We start from the raw sequence: 17526 nt of genomic DNA on the forward strand, positions 1-17526 counted from the left end.
AGAAAGGGATGGGCAACCTCAGAGGAGTGGTCATTGTGCTTGGGCTGTGGTCAGGGAAGGAGCTGCCTGAAATCTCCTCAGAGAAAAGTCAACTTTGAAACCTCATATCGATTTTGCCCATTGTTTAATGATTAATGAAATATATTAATTGTGTATATTAAATATATTGTGAATGCTTTAATTTGCAATACGGAAGTATAATTCATTGTGAGGCCCTTGGTTTCCTTGTCCTCATGTGCCCCTCAAGGTATGGAAAGTTGGACTGCCCTATTATAGGTGGTACATACTCCAAGAGTGTGTATAGGAAATGCTAAGCAGCCTTAACCTTATGGGTGGAGGAATGGTGAGGGGGAAACAAAAATAATAAAGTTGCTTAACAGTATATATTAACTTAGACTCTTAGCTACATACAGTTTATTACACATCCACAAAAATATTTTCATGAATATGATTGTCACATGTAATGTAATGAACTGCATCACAAACTCAAGTACAATCAGTTTTACTCTGACCTTGACATTTTATTTTTCTTTATTCTGCCCCTTCTAATCCCCCTCCCTTAAATATCAGATTAAAATTGCCAGAACATTTGGGGTGGCAGTATGGATGAGGAATCTGCCAAATTCCTGCTTTTAAGACCTTCCTAACACAATCCAGTATGGTTTCGAATTATGCATGAACAACCTTATGTTACATTTATTTTTTGTAGGTTTTATACCCGATGGAAAGAATGGGAGTCATGGTACTCTCAAAGCTTTGGTTTACACTTCTCACTGAGAGAAGAACAATGGCAGGAAGACTGGGCATTTATACTTTCGCTTGCTAGTCAGGTAAGCCTGCATGTAAAAGATAAATATGGGAAGCATAATGCTGTTTAGAAAGCTATTTGTATTTCACAGATATCATTGTCCCCTATGGTTCCCTCTCATTTTTAGACTAGCCATCCAAATGGAAAAGTTCTTTATTTAAATGACATCTAATATTGTGGTTGTTGTTTTCTTAATTAAGGTGGCTTTTGCCAGATCTTATAATTTAAATATCTTGAGCACTAACCAATCAAAGTCAATGGGTCTTAAGAGTATTTAAAGCTTTCACAGCCTTCGTTCTCCCACTTAAAATAGGACTTGAAAATAATGGTCTTAATTTGTGTTCACTGTGCAAATTTGGATTTGGAAATCCACAAGTTTTTATGTGTGTGGGGAGCATTTCTTCTAATAAACTTGCAGGCCCGATCACTCTCTAGCTTGTGTAGGTGTGCTAGGTTGCATTCCTTAGTAGTTGAAATAGCTTGAACACCTGTAGATTTTATTACCTTTAAAAACTAGCATGCTGATTTGGTCATAATAGGTTATGTGCATGTTTCAAGATTCTTTGCTTAACCAAAGGTAAGATTTCAAGAATAGACTGCAGCTGTCCTGGAAAATAATTTTCAGGAGCTTCACTACAGTTGGCAATAATGTTAAATGTGGTCAGGCTAACCAGGTTTATGCTCAAACAAGATTTGAAAAAGGTTCTAGGTTAGCAATCTTATGGTCTCCGGACAGCATCTAGGTGTCTATAGGATACTTTGCATTTGCAAGTTAGTGATCCCTTGGATGTGATTGGATTCTTAGGATTATTTCCAGTGCTGTTTGAATCTCTGCTTGTGTCCATTAGACCAGAACAGGTCTTTTAACAGTAGCTGCATCAGCTGGGGGACTAAATTTGCTCCAAAAAATAGAGCTTCAGGGCACAGTCCTGCAGCTGTTAGCAGAACTTCCTCTTACTTTTTATTAGAAAACAGCTGGCAGTGATCCCAAATTATCATGGAGCATAATACGTTGAAGTATCATTGGGCATTAGTTCATTCTGAATATTTTACGTTTTCACAAAATACAGCAAGTGCATTGAAAGAAAGTCTGTATAATATGAGAGAAAGGAAAGGGACATCTTAGAATTGAAACCATTGAGCTACTACTGTGTGATTTTCTCTGTTGGTAGTACTGAAGTGGCACCTAATATTTCTGAATGCATTAGTCACATTTTATTATAATATTAAAATGGCTTCCCAAAATACACCATATGTTGTACAGTAATTTAGTACATGGAGCAAAAGTGATCTCTTTTGGTTGAGCTTAAATTTCAAGAGTTCAGATGAAATCCTGTCCCTCCTTTACCTTTTGTAATTTTTACAGTCTTAGCCATTGTTTCTAGAAAACTAAAGAGGAGTTATTATTTAGTTAAGTGGCATTTGGAGATGGAACTTGTGGATTTCATTCAAGTCTGCTAAATTTCTTCCCACAGTGATGATTATATATTTTAAGTTCATATAATTAAACTTTTCAAAATACAGACAATTTAAAAAAAGAAATAATATGGTGATTTAGCATCAAGTAAAGTTCCTGATTTGGGATATAATTTCATCAAAAGCTGTCAATTGCTTTGTTTCATATGGCAGATGACATTTTTATTTCAAGTTATGTTCTCTCTGATATAGCCTGGAGCAAGTTTGGAACAGACACACATTTTTGTACTTGCACATATTCTTAGAAGACCAATTATAGTTTATGGAGTAAAATACTATAAGAGTTTCCGGGGAGAAACCTTAGGATATACACGTTTTCAAGGTAAGTATGAATTAGAGTAAAATATGACTCTTTAAATTGTTGTGAAGAGCTGGTGTTAAAGATGGTAAATTGAAGAAGTAGCAGTAGATTTGTGGAATACATCTGAAGTTTTGAGTTTAGTAGGTTTCACATTCAACAGTTCTCTTAGCTTTTGGTGTGATAAAACAATTCATTTTTTTCCACTGACATTAAGAGGCCCAGTTTTGCTTTATTGGCAATAAATAGGGTCCAGATTAAGTTCAAATGTTTCCAGAATCTGCTGGGAAGGTGGGGAAAAGTCAGATCACTCACAGAAGGTGTTGCAATAACAGTATGGAAACAAAACGCTTTGAAGAGAGACTGAAAACTCTGGGCATATTTAACCTTGAAAAGCGAAAATTCAAATATCTGAAAGTTTGTCACACACGGGAGGGCTGGGTTCTGTTCTTAATCATCCCAGAGTGCATGACAAGGAATAACTGGCTCAAGTCACAGCAAGCCAGATTCCAGGTGAATGTCAGGGAAAACTTTCTGACTCTTAGAGCAATTCAGCAATGGAACCAGTTACCTAATGAGGTTGTGTGCTGTCCCAAACTGAAGGAAATCATGATGCAGTTGGACAGCCATCTGTTACGGATGCTTTAACTTGTAGCATATTGCAGTCCTGCATTGAGCTGAAGGCCCTACTGATCCCTTCTAAATCCACTATTCTATGATTTTATAAATTTTCTGTTCTGATGAAACATATTCATGTGCTGTTGTTGCCTCTATTCTTGGTTGTTTTCATTGGTCATATTCATTTCACATTCTAAGCCACGCTGTTACTAAGTCTCACAGTGTGGCTATTCACAGAAAAAATCATCCTCTTGCTGGTATGTCACTGGGCTTTGCAGCAGAGCCTCTTTGTCTCCCCCTCCTCTCTGACTGTTCCTTTTCATTCACCACAGTTTTTGTTTTTGGAGCCTTCAAGAAGTACAACTGGGGTCTTTTTATTTTCCCCAACCTCTGAAGATTGTGCAGCTGTGCTCTTTCTTTGTTGTTCTTGCTGTTATCAATCTTTCACAAATGTGCAAGTGTGGTGTTATGGTCCTACAGTATATGTAGTCTTGTCTGGTCAATTTCTTTGTTTCAGATGCTAAAAGGAGCAAAATATAATAGGCAACATACATGAAAATTGACAAGATGAGAGTGCATGTGTGCAAATTTGCATGCATATATACACAGTATATCACAGAAGTGAGTACACCCCTCAACATTTTGTAAATATTTTATTGTATCTTTTCATGTGACAACACTGAAGAAATGACAGTTTGCGACAATGTAAAGTAGTGAATATACAGCTTGTACACCCCTAAGTGAATGTTTTTATTTAAATAAAAAATTTCAACCTAAGTGAAACTGTCCAAATTGGGCATTATTAGCCATTTCCCCTCCCCAGTGTCATGTGACTCGTTAGTGTTACAAGGTCTCAGGTGCGAATGGGGAGCAGGTGTGTTAAATTTGGTGTTATCGCTCTCACTCTCTCATACTGGTCACTGGAAGTTCAACATGGCACCTCATGGCAAAGAACTCTGAGGATCTGAAAAGCAGAATTGTTGCTCTACATGAAGATGGCCTAGGCTATAAGAACATTGCCAAGACCCTGAAACTGAGCTGCAGCACGGTGGCCAAGACCATACAGTGGTTTAGCAGGACAGTTTCTACTCAGAACAGACCTCACCAAGGTCGACCAAAGAAGTTGAGTGCATGTGCTCAGTGTCATATCCAGAGGTTGGCTTTGGGAAATAGACGTATGAGTGCTGCCAGCATTGCTGCAGAGGTTGAAGGGGTGGTGGGTCAGCCTGTCAGTGCTCAGACCATACACCGCACACTGCATCAAATTGGTCTGCAGGGCTGTCATCCCAGAAGGAAGCCTCTTCTAAAGATGATGCACAAGAAAGCCCGCAAACAGTTTGCTGAAGACAAGCAGACTAAGGACATGGATTACTGGAACCATGTCCTGTGGTCTGATGAGACCAAGATAAACTTATTTGGTTCAGATGGTGTCAAGCATGTGCGGCAACAACCAGGTGAGGGGTGCAAAGATGAGTGTGTCTTGCCTACAGTCAAGCATGGTGGTGGGAGTGTCATGGTCTGGGGCTGCATGAGTGCTGCTGGCACTGGGGAGCTACAGTTCATTGAGGGAACCTTGAATGCCAACATGTACTGTGATGTACTGAAGCAGAGCATGATCCCCTCCCTTCGGAGACTGGGCCGCAGGGCAGTATTCCAACATGATAACGACCCCAAACACACCTCCAAGACGACCACTGCCTTGCTAAAGAAGCTGAGGATAAAGGTGATGGACTGGCCAAGCATGTCTCCAGACCTAAACCCTATCGAGCATCTGTGTGGCATCCTGAAACAGAAGGTGGAGGAGTGCAAGGTCTCTAACATCCACCAGCTCCGTGATGTCGTCATGGAGGAGTGGAAGAGCACTCCAGTGGCAACCTGTGAAGCTCTGGTGAACTCCATGCCCAAGAGGGTTAAGGCAGTGCTGGAAAATAATGGTGGCCACACAAAATATTAACAATTTGGACAGTTTCACTTAGGGGTGTACTCACTTTTGTTGCCAGCGGTTTAGACATTAATGGTTGTGTGTTGAGTTACTTTGAGGGGACAGCAAATTTACACTGTTATATAAGATGTATACTCACTACTTTACATTGTAGCAAAGTGTCATTTCTTCAGTGTTTCTTTTCATTTCTTCACATGAAAAGGTATAATAAAATATTTACAACATGTTGAGGAGTGTACTTATTTCTGTGATATACTGTATATATATAATGTGTGTGTGTGTGTGTGTGTGTGTGTGTGTGTGTGTGTGTGTGTGTGTGTATTGCATGCGCCAGAGACCTAGTGTGTATCTGTTAATTCAAAAGCAAGAGTAAAGGATGGAAAGGCTGGGAGCCAATATCATCCCTTTCTTGACTAGCTAGAAACTCAGAAAAACATTGAAACTGTGAAGAATACTGAACTGACAGAGAATTACACTGCCAGCTGGGAGGTATGCCCCCCACTTAGTTCATAAATTTTGGTCCCCCCCCCACTCCCCCACTTTGCCAGTGTTATTTTGGAATTATGGCACTGTAAAGTGCAGCTCTTGCATTTGCAGAGGATCTGTCATAAACATGAATGCATATGTCCCTGTCAAAAATTCATGAGAAGTGCTGTCAAGAAATCCTTTTAAAAAGAGTTGCAGTTTTGACAGTTTCTATAAAAAGGAGTTTGTTCTTGCTTCTTGCCAAGTACCTAGAATTTGGAAAAGGCTGGAAATGAAGACCCCTGAGGTGCCTGGTCCAAAGGAAAAGGAAACAGAGCTCATCTGTTGTCATCTGTCAAGACAAATCTACATAAAAATTAAGTTCTTGGCATCTTCTCTGGGGCAGCACCCATGAGGCGTGTCTGTTGCACTTTAACAGTAGAGAGCCTTTGGACAATGACCTTGCAAGGCATGCCATTTTGAACCCACAAAAGTGCACACTCAACAAGCAATAATAATTTAAAAAAATGGGAAAATGCACATTTTTGGTACACAAAATTCTCTAAAAAAAAGGAGCGGCAAGCCAATGCAGCCTCTCCTTCACACTGTGGCATGGTGAAGAAGCTGTGACTAGCTGTCAATTTGAAGATCACTTTCCACAGCCCCCCCCCCGCCCCCCAACACACACACACACGGTAACAAAGCAGGGTGGGGGGGAGATGCTGTGGCATGATAGTAGCAAAGGACATGGAACCAGTGCAGGTTGCTCCACCTTGCTACTTCGGCATCAGTGGTGTGGCTGGAACTGGTTTTGCTCTGGCTGGGCTTGGCAAGAGCATAAAGGGAGATTTGCCACTTTTGCCAAGAGCTTGCTAGCTATTTCCTGGTACTCATGATAGGATTATTCACCTGTTGGTCAGATGACATAGCAAGTCATCATGGGTGCAACCCTTTGAACAAGCTGTGGGTTCTTAGGGTGGCTTACTCCCTGTAGATAAGCTACCCTGTGGGAAACAGGCTGGGTCTGCATGCCATGAGACCACACTGTGACTTGTTGGTCACAACTAAGTGGTAGAGCATGTGTGTTGCATGAAGAAGCTCCCAGGTTAATCCCTAGTATCTTCAGGTGGGCCTGGAAAAGCTGTCTGAAATATCAGAAAGTTGCTGCCAGTCAGACAGTACCAAGCCACTCAACTCAGTTTAAGGAAGCTACCTCTGTTCCTATGTTGTTGCCCATGTCATGCAAACCCATTCTGTGTCTGTGCCTGGGAAGGGAGAGGCAGCATGCTTATGGGGTAGACACCAACCACACAAGTAGTGATTTTGTACATGCATGCACTTTAACAGTGATTCTTCTGCATGGATGCCCTTTGTCAATGATGTTGTATTTTGATGCCCGGAGACAGTTCCACAGGCAGTCAGGTGAGAACCTGATGATGATGATGATGAAAATCCAAATATCTTGCTTGCAAAAATTCTCAGTATAGCATTTGGAATATAAAATGTGTGTGAAATTTGCATGTATAAGTCACTGTTGCTTTGCTTGAGGAAAGGTGCAATGTGCACATTGTCATCATTTTTACTTACCATGCAAGTAAGGATATTGTCAAGTATTCATCTATGAGATCAAGAAATGGAAATAATGCTAGTTGTTTGCAAGAAATCTACTGGTCTCCTGTTGGGGAGACATAAATATTGAAGGTAGCTTTCTGTGCAAATGCATTGGACACAGTTTCACTATCAAAGGTTGCTATGCTACATATGCACTTGGATTAACTCACTGCTATTTTTAAACTCTCTCAAGGCAGGGCACGTTCTTGTCTTAGTTGTTTTGCTGAAGTCTCTATGAATAACTTGTGATGTTCCTCGAAGGGGTGGAGGAATCAATTATATGTAATGAGAAGCTGTGCAGAATAGGTTAATTCAGTTGTATAAGACTTTATTCCACTTCTTTAACCACATAGGGTAGTTTATGTTTGATGATGGTGCTGAAATTTAGATGTTGAATTGCCTTCCTGATGTCACCTGGAATTTTTACTGGGACTCATGATATCGTGAGTCTTTTTTGGTGAGATGTTAGTAAGGGAATATGTCTGTTTGTGGCCAGTGAATAGTATCAGGGTAAAATTTATAATATTTTATAATCACCAAGCCTCCTAATGAGAAACTGGTATTATCGCTGTCTAAATGTTAAAGAAATTGAGATATGCATTGTTCATTGTTTCAGATGGGTATTTTCATAAAAAAATAATTCATTTTGACTTAAAAATAATTCATTTTGACTTACGTGTTTCACTGCTTCTTCTTCTTCTTAGGTGTATATTTGCCTTTGTTATGGGAACAGAGTTTTTGTTGGAAAAGCCCTATTGCTCTGGGCTACACAAGGGGCCACTTCTCTGCTTTGGTTGCCATGGAGAATGATGGCTATGGCAATCGAGGTGCTGGTGCTAACTTGAACACTGATGATGATGTTACTATTACTTTTTTACCATTGGTTGACAGTGAAAGGAAGCTGCTGCACATTCACTTCCTGTCTGCTCAAGAGGTAAGAAACACCAAGCAGTTCAGACTGACTCAAATCAGTGCCTGAGAGAGTGCATTAATAGAAAAATGTCCCAAGGAGAATCTGGAGGTTGTGGGATATGGGCCAGGTATAGAAAATTATCTTATAACAAGTGGCATTTGAAAACAATTTACAGAAAATTGTGCTTGGGTTGTGATATTTGTTATCTTTCTGTTTAGGTGTTTGTTTATTAGGGTATGTTTGTGTATGTATGTATCAAGCAGATTTAGTAGTAAAGCATTTGAGGAAGAACGTCAAAGACTGTCTTGCCAGAAACAATTAAAAAGACTATGACCTTCTGAATGACACATTAGTGTAAGACAGTGCACCTGTTTTCTGTAACCAGAAAGTTGGAATTAGAATGTCTCCAAGAGGCTACAAGAGCCCTAACAGCTCTTAACAACTCCATTAACTCCTCATTAAAGGGTAAAGTTAAAGTAGTAGTATTTGGTGCATGCCTACAAGTGGATTGGGGATTCTAATCAATTTTAATTATTTGGTTTTATACAATGTACAGCTGGCACTTACTTCAAATTTCATTTAGAGGAAATGAAATAAGTGTGATTTTTATGCATTGTGTAGGAATTAGATGCTCCTGAAATTTTGAAGGAACAATCTACCTGATACATCACAAATGCCACTGAGCACCAGTCTGTTTTTAATTGTAAGCAATCTGAATTGAAGCATGTCCTAAGTGTATGTGTTCTTTCTCTGAAGATTGGTAATGAGGAACAGCAGGAGAAGCTGCTCAGGGAGTGGCTGGACTGTTGTGTGACTGAGGGTGGAGTCCTAGTTGCTATGCAGAAAAGCTCTCGCCGACGCAACCATCCCCTGGTAACGCAGATGGTAGAGAAATGGCTTGATCGCTATAGACAAATCCGCCCCTGTACATCCCTTTCAGATGGAGAGGAAGATGAAGATGATGATGATGAATGATAACGTTGAAATATCTGACTACATATGTGTGGTGATAACCCCAGTCCTTGGGGCCCAGTCTAGCAATTTGTTACATGATGACCCAACTGTAGCAGGAAGCATCCTGCATAGGATTTTTAATCAGCATGGGGAAAATTAAGAGGCTTATCTGATCTGTGAAGACAGCTACATTGGTTGGACTACCATTTGTAAAAAGAGCAAAGCCTAATTTTATTACCAAGACACATAGCATTTTTCTTTCCAATTGTACATCTGCCTATAAATGTACCGCATGTGGTTGTGTAAAAAAGTTGTGTAATAGGAAAAAGTATTACCAGCATCTTAAAATTACTGAAGAGATTTCCTTGGAATAAGGGCACTTAAAAAAGCACATTCTAAATGAGTATCTGTTCTTTTTGAGACTTACAGTAAAATTTGCTTATTCTGCATCACTTTTTAAGCATTCTAGCACATTTCCTTGAAAGACCATTTTATACGAAATCTTGAAAACACCCAGGTCAGATCATGTGGGGTTTTTTTGTTGATGCCATATATTCAGACTATGTCAGATGTATGAACAAGCATGCTGTTTTATTCAGATTTGAGTTAATATTGTGCCCATTATAGTAAAATGAATTGTTAAAGGGAAAAAAACTTTGGAAGGGATGATAAATTTTGATTAAGTGAACTTTGTTTTCCATAAAGGCTTCTCTGCTGTTCATTAATAGTTTGTATAATTTCTTTTGGGATTTCTTTCCTCCCTACTTAAAATAGTCAATGAAAGTTCCAGGAACTATATGCTAAGTAACTGTGTGAAGTTAACTAAACTGAAAACTGCATTTTGTCCAAACCCAGTCTTGCTGTGAATTGTACAGTAGAAATTAATATTTTTTCAAGCCTTTCCCTGTGCAAGTTAAAATCACCTCCATTGAGGAGCACTCCCTGGTCATTAAAATTGAGTGAGAAAGCACTTTGGCAGTTTTCCTTAAAAGCCTTCATTCTAAAATTTGTTTTAAAGTACTGTATATTATCTTTTCTTGGTATGTAAACTTTGGAATTTTTTGCATGTTGATTGATTGTGGCCCCATTGAATATGTAAGTTTCCTGAAAGTATAAATTCAGAATATATTCTCCAGTAGAAATATCTTTTTATTATACTTGATAACTTTAGCCATACTCTCTTGAATGGATATAGCTTATCCAGAACCTCACTTTAAAAAACACTAAAGGTTGAATAGTTTTGTATGCATAAAGCAGTTCCTGATGAGCACTTTGTAAAGACTAATGATGGTGGAAATGATGACAAGGAAACTCTTGCAAAATAGATTTCTTTGCATAAGAATCTGGACAGAAACTGTACTTATGTATTTTTACATAGTTGTAAAAAGTATAGGAATCCTTCCAAATTTGCTGCTTTTCTAAATGTGGCTTAGCTGGTGTTGAAACAAAAATCTCCAAGTAATAATCCTATTAACAAATCTACACTGAAATTTCAACAGGGTACTATATGGAAGAAATACAACATTTTTCACCTCTGACACAAGCATATCATACTGTATGTGTATGTATTTTGGTAACTTGTTTTCTACCTTGATGCATGCAGAGATTATCAGATGCATGCCTACCTGTGATGAGTCACATTGCCTAGACATTACAACAATTGGTTTTGTCTTCCTAAAGCAGGTTCTGCGTTAATGTACAATCCTTAGTTTTTCCTAAATACAATCATAAGGTAAAGTTAATACCTTACTAATTAATCTTTGCCTACTTTACAGTAAAATCCCTGCATTCCTAGATTAGTAGAATAGATTTATGATTATGCTTGTGTTGGAGGGGGTATTGCTTGGAAGTGATGCAAGCGCTGCCCTGAGTCTAGTATTATTTCTGGTGAAGGAACTTCCTTAAATAAAGCATCACTTTACGTTTGTTTGTCTTATCATAGTAAGGACAAATAGCCAGATATCTAGCCATTTTTATTCCACTGCAGTAACAAAACCTGATATTTTGGATGAAAGCAAATAAAATAAAATAAGGAATAAAAATATAGTATACATTTTTACTAGCTCATATCCCTGTATATTGTGTGATTACAGAGACAGCAGTACCTAAACTACTTCTTGTAATACAGCCTCAGCATATCCCTCTAATAATCAGTGGAAGTCAGTGGATTAGTTTAGACTTAAAATCCAGTAGTAGTTATACTGCTGGAGAAAAGGCATTCAGTAAATTGTGGCTGTGCCTTGACAAGTGACTGCAATAATGAATTGGCCTCTGATATATTGGCTGAAAAGAAAGATCCCCCCACTTGACTAAGTTCTAAACTGCAATGGTGGTGGTGGGGGGGGGGGTGGAGTGTACTATCACATTTAAACTGAAGGTGCAAGCTTTAATTCAAGTCCTTTTTCTAAAGTAGTTTGGAGTGCTATAATAGAACCCTTTAAATTCAGTTATTTGTATTGTTCTTCCTTTTGAGTTCTGCTGCTGGTGGTGGGAGAGTCTTTCCTGCTTAAATACTTTTATGAATTCTCTTTCCTCCACTTTTTTTTTAATGTCTGACTTTAAGTCCTGCTACCCGATTTAGAAAAGTATTACTACTTCAAGTGCTAAAAGCACCGTTTTGGCAACAAAATGGCTTCCTTCTTGTTATCTTCACCATTTTGTACCTTAATAACTTTAAGAACTTGTCTGAAGCTTTGTTCTACTGCAGTGGACCTATGCTTTCTGAATTACTACAGCATTTATAAACTCTTCCATGACCAACATCTGCATTTGGAACTTACCTATTTATCAAACTAGGATGACTTTTAGAACCACAACTGTTATATTGAAATTTGACTTAAAAGCCTCCTTCAGGATGAATTTGGTTTTAATTTTAAGTGGGGCAATTCTCCTCAACTTAGTACCTGGAAGTAATGTGAAATTAATTGCATCAAAGCAGCCAAATTATGTGGCAGGGGTTCCTAGCACATTCACTGATGGTAGACAAGTCTGCCTCAATTACCCTGTTAGAAAGTATCCATATTCATTGACATGAATTATGTGTATCTGGAATGCCACTTCCTGGTTTAAGAACAAACTTCCAATAATAGCAGCTTCTAAAATTCACTAATGCCAATGTAAATGTTATATTATTTCATCTTTGTGTGGCTTCCTTAAATGTTCTCTGTAATTCATCACTGTTCCTTCTCCTGGTTGCTCTATACTGGTGTCTATGGTAAGTTATTCATAATTGCAGTGTTAGATCATTGACACATCTATGAAATTGACTCCCTTAAATATGTTCAAAGCTGGTAATGTGCTTTTCCATTAATTTAAAACAAAACAAATACAAGTTTTGTACCAATGGTTTGCTTTCAGTTTGTCTTTCCGTACATTTTTCTGTGTCTTTCTTTCTTGCTAGATACTTTAATTGCCAGCTCATTTTAAAATGCATCTGAAAGCTAATCTAGTATATAGTCAGAAATGAATATATATACATATAAATGGAATTTTGTGGACCTGCCTGTATGGCTTGACTTTGGACTTTTGATGAAATGGCATTTGTATCAACCTGTGCTTAGAATCCTGTTATCTTTCCTTTTTCTCTGCCATTATCCCAGAGGTTGAAGATACTTCAGTTGAAGGAAGAACAGTTAGAAACTACCATTCTTCCTGCACGAGTGGCAGCTTCTCATCTTGCTACCCCATCCTTATCATTCATAGCTTCATCCCCACATCCTGTAGTGTCATTCTTTGAAGCTGGTAGAGCATTCGTTGTAATATTTATGGTGTTTCTTTTCAAATGCACATAATCAGATTTAATCTTAGTAACCTTACACGAGCCTTGTAAGCTTGGTAAGTAGTATTTTTTTGTTTTATTACAGACTGGTGGCTGAGGTGGAGAAGTGATTGGACAAAAGCTCCCTAGAGAGTTTAGTTCTTTTTAAAGGTGGTTGTTACTGTGTTGACTGAATGCATGAGGTGAGGAGCACTCTAGCAACCCCCTCCCCCAACCATCGCATTCATTGCTCTACATAATCCAGGGAGGCTCTCCCTGTGATTGGGAACCCTGGAAAAATCAGGGTCAGACTGTTGCTTTCTGTGCATGCAAAGTAATGGAGTGCTTTCCTAATGTGTTCATTCAATATAGTAAGAATGCTTGAAAAGGTCTTTGGTGGCCAGAGCAATTTGACCTTCAGCCTTCCTATACAATAGTTGATACCTCTTACTAGTATAGTAAACTGCTGACATCTCTTAATTACTGACCCCGACATGGACATCATGAACTACTTTGCATGGTAGCGACCCTACCATTAAGGGGAACAATACATGTTCACTCCCTACCTTAGCATCATAGTCACAATTCTCTTGGGAAATTCTTTAGGATGGAAACCCAAAGAGGCTTTCATGTATCTGTTTTGCTTCTATAGGGCTCTGGATTTTAAAGTTAGAGAAGCCCTACATTCAAATAAATAGAGATTTTCCCCAATCACCTTGTTAGTTTTGCATGTGACAAAAGAAACAACATGTGAACATGGAAGTGATGGAACCCAGAATTATGTTGTGGAATCTTGAGCACAGGGGTGGATTGTAATAATTACTCTTTCCAAATCCTAGAAAGGCTAGTTTTAGTTTGATCACTCCTGTGACCTGAATGTATGCTCTCTGTTTGAGTAGGGACAAGTACATTGAGGGCCTGGTCCAGCTCAAATTATAGAAATGGTCACTTTTTATTGAAAACTGCACTGAACGCTATATGTCCACCTTTACAATAAACAAATACAGTAACTGTAACACACTAAAACAAAACATACTTCTGGTAGCCATTGGTTCTGCTTTTGTTTTGTTTGGGACAGCTTTTCAAACTTTATCACAGAAACAGGAATGTACCCATACAAAGGCTCAGAATAGGCCATCTTTTTCAACAAAAAGGCGATGATTCACAAAAGACTATGAGTATAACATGTAACTAGTTGATACAAATCTAATAGGATTTGTTAAAATCAGTCACACCTAATAACACATTTTGAAGTGTTCTTGTATAAAATATCACATGAAGAAAAGAAGACTTTAATGTCTAAAAAAGTGGGTTTTGTTCATACAGTCTGACAAGTTACCATAAAAAGTGTTTTTTTTTTCCTGAGACATAAGGAAATGCAACATTATTCTTGAACCCTTTCCAGCTCAAGACTTTTCCACTCAATAAAATAGCTGTGGATTTAAAACTGAGAAAAATATATTTGAGTATAAATGTGAGATTTAACACTTTTTTGCATCATCAGCACATGTTATTGAATGTACAGCTACTTTATTAAGTGTATCTTGTAGGAGAAGCATCCATTTCTGTGGTTTAAAAGGCAGGTAGTTAACATGGGCCTTTTTTCTTTCCCCTGACCTACATAACTGTATTTAAACTTGAGTAGCATCCCTCCGCTAGTGGCCATATATAACTGCAACAAGCAAAACTGTGCCCCATCTCTGGGTCAACTTTCCTCAGGCTGTACAAGGAGGAGCCAGGTAAGTGTGGAAGGAAAGGGCTGAAGTCACATGATGGTTTCCTCTTAATACCATGTAAGCTTTGTTAGGACTGCTGGACATGCTCTAAGCAGCAGGTACTTCAATCAGCTGCTACTCCCCAAAGGGGCTGAGAAGAAATATACATTATTCTTGTGACTGATGTAAAGATGAAGGAAACTTAAAGACACAATAACAGAAGCTGATCAGTAATGTATCATCAAATCCTAGTCTTCAGTGCTTCAGTAAGCAGGTGACTTCTTCTGGGGTATCCCTCCCTCCCCCAAGTCTTGACTCCTGTGTGTGTGTGTGTGTGTGTGTGTGTGTGTGTGTGTGTGTGTGTGTGTAGTTAACACTGGAACATCACTGATGCATCAGTCCAAAATCAACCTTACAAATTTTGTATCAAATTCCTGTCAGTTTGTGTGAAATTTTCTTTTCCAATGTCTCTTGGTCCCAAATTGGAGTGCTTTAAATTATCTGCTATTGCTCATTGGGGTGTTCCCTGTTGTCCCCGTGTTTTGAGGGCTGGTTAGGAGAAGGAGCTTGGGAAGGATGTGCCACTGTCGGAAGATTGTGGGTAACAGGAATCCCTCCTGGGATGATACCTTCCATAGCTGCCGGAATCCCGCTCACCATGCCTGGAGGATATCTAGAAAGAGATTGATATCAAAGTTACAAGGAGAGCAAAATGCAACTTTCTATTAAAAACAGTCTATGTGGACTGAGGATAACAGGAAAAAATATCTTCCAAGGTAACTTTCTTTCTTTCCTTTCTTTCTAACATTTTTATGCCGCCCCCATCGCAATAAATCCTCGGGGTGGCTCACAACAACAAAAAAATACATAAATATAACAGTTAAACAGTAAAAATATTAAAACCCGGTGGATCTTGGCTTAAAAGATTTAAAATCCTATAAATATAAATAAACAATTAAAATGAGTTTTAAGTAAAACGGTCTTAGCCTGGCGCCGAAAAACAAATAATGACAGCGCCAGGCGGAACTCTCTGGGGAGCACATTCCATAGATGGGGCGCCACTGCAGAGAAAGCCCTCCTCCAGGTACTCATCCTCCTAATATCATTCAAAGAGGGTTCCCAGAGAAAGGCATCTGTAGCTGATTTCAAGGGGCAGGAGGGCATATATGGACGCAAGCGCGCCTTTAGATACCCAGGTCCCAAGCCGTTGAGGGCTTTATAGGTCATAACCAACACCTTGAATTGGGCCCGGACTCCTTTAGATTTGATTCTTTGCCAAATCATTGCAAAAAAAAACTATTAATAGCAAACCTGAGTACTCTTTGGAGAGGACAAATTTGATTTTAATCAATGCCGCAACAGACGTATTGCTCTTACAGACCTTTTCCCTTTTTTACTGCTTTATCCACATTGAAGCATGAGACAGAACTGTTCCAGGCATTAAGCAGCCATGGAGTGCATTCCAGCAGCTGCAGGAGCAGCCTTATATGAACAATCTGAAGCTGCCCTTGCCCCCACCACATTGTGCCTCCCTTTATTAATGTCAAAAGATAAATCTGGAGAGAAAAACAACTGACTCATTTGCTATTTCATTAATTAAGAGCAAGAGCAACTGCAATGGCTATAAAGAGACATATTTTTCTTCTTGGGAAATCCTTTAAAAAACTTGAAGCAAAGAAAAGCTTTCAAGGAATGTGATACTGTTTAATAGTTGTACATGGTATCTTTCTAACTTACAGCTACAACTTGTAGCTCAAAATATATTATCCCCAAATATCCTCTTGCCTCCAAAGCCATAATTGTTTTGAATCTGAGGTGGCCAAAAATTCCACCTGATTAATGGAAAATGCCTTGCACAAGCAGTATGTTTGTGTTTTGCTTTTCTTTACTGATTAAATTTTGAGGTAGCCGCACTTGCAGGAACAATGAAAGATAAAAGATATTTTGCAAGTTAACCCTTAACCCCATTCCTTTAACAGATTACTATAATTTCTCTTGTACAGTTAAACAGGACTATGTACTATGTAAAAGAAAGTATTTTTCTTCTAAGATTAAGGTAAGTCTACAGTCTGTATAAATCATGTACACTAAAACAAGCTATTACACTTCCGTAATTTATTTTATTCTGCTACTCATGGGAAGTAGTAAACATTTCCTCAGAGCACTGACAACTAAACCCTTACCTAGTGCTTGAGAGTATTGCAAGTGGTATGAAAACTTGGATGTACTAATTGAGAGTTCTGTGAAACCCAGTATTAGACTTACTGCTTTTCCTCCCATGTGAAAATATGGCGTACAGACAGTTCTGCTCATAAATGCAAACCATGCATGGCAGAACGCTGAGCATACACTAAGATGGACAAATATACCCGATGTGTCTTTGAGACCGTTACTGATGTATGTACAAATGAACATATTGGGGCCACTAGACAAGAATATTTAAAAGTTGTTTTCAGGTTAGAGGACATTTGGGAACCTGTCTTCCAATAAGGTTTACTTGCAACTCTGCTGCAACATTTCTGATGGAACAGACTGGTGTGGCTAATGGCTAACCCTAGAATTTAGTACCTATACTAGGAAAGTGAGCAGACTAACTCCTGTCAGCTTTACCACAATAGCTAATGATCAGAAAGGATGGGAAATGCAGTCCAACATCATCTGAAGGGCTACATGTTCCCTCCAAAACAGCTGTTCTAGCTGTCCACATTTCTGATTGCAGATAATCGACCTCCCCTTGCTATGGCAGTGCTCATGCATTCAGGGATCCTGACAGAATTCAGCAGAGCTCTGTTTCTATTCAGTTATTTCCAGATGGTGTATGCAACGGATGGGCATATCGGAGCACAAATTTCTCTAACTGCCCTGGTGGGTGATATGCATGTGTTTGGGAGCAGGAGAGTAATGGGTGTCCAGGGGTTCATACTTTCTATGTTTAGGACTGATAGGTCATTTCACCTGGGGGAAACCAG

The 17526-nt window shown here is 38.9% G+C and overlaps 2 protein-coding genes across 6 annotated transcripts in view; one reads left to right on the top strand and one right to left on the bottom strand.

Annotated features, from left to right (window-relative positions):
• ZRANB1 (zinc finger RANBP2-type containing 1) overlaps nt 1–12428 on the top strand; it is a 104226-nt gene extending 91798 nt beyond the window's left edge. For all 5 annotated transcript variants that reach the window (XM_044445574.1, XM_044445578.1, XM_044445575.1 and 2 more), the window contains exons 7-10: nt 710–830; nt 2477–2606; nt 7923–8152; nt 8888–12428. In XM_044445574.1, the coding sequence (XP_044301509.1) occupies nt 710–830; nt 2477–2606; nt 7923–8152; nt 8888–9106 (700 nt within the window). In that variant the 3' untranslated portion in view covers nt 9107–12428. The remainder of the gene's footprint in view (nt 1–709; nt 831–2476; nt 2607–7922; nt 8153–8887) is intronic.
• Nucleotides 12429–13770: 1342 nt separating this feature from the next.
• Nucleotides 13771–17526, bottom strand: part of CTBP2 (C-terminal binding protein 2) — a 283357-nt gene continuing 279601 nt past the window's right edge. Inside the window, exon 10 of the mRNA XM_044445579.1 lies at nt 13771–15230. Within this exon, the coding sequence (XP_044301514.1) occupies nt 15062–15230 (169 nt within the window). The 3' untranslated portion in view covers nt 13771–15061. The remainder of the gene's footprint in view (nt 15231–17526) is intronic.

This window comes from Varanus komodoensis, unplaced genomic scaffold (genome assembly GCF_004798865.1).
Source record: "Varanus komodoensis strain SLA01 unplaced genomic scaffold, ASM479886v1 scaffold49, whole genome shotgun sequence".
Taxonomy (NCBI): Eukaryota; Metazoa; Chordata; class Lepidosauria; order Squamata; family Varanidae; genus Varanus; species Varanus komodoensis.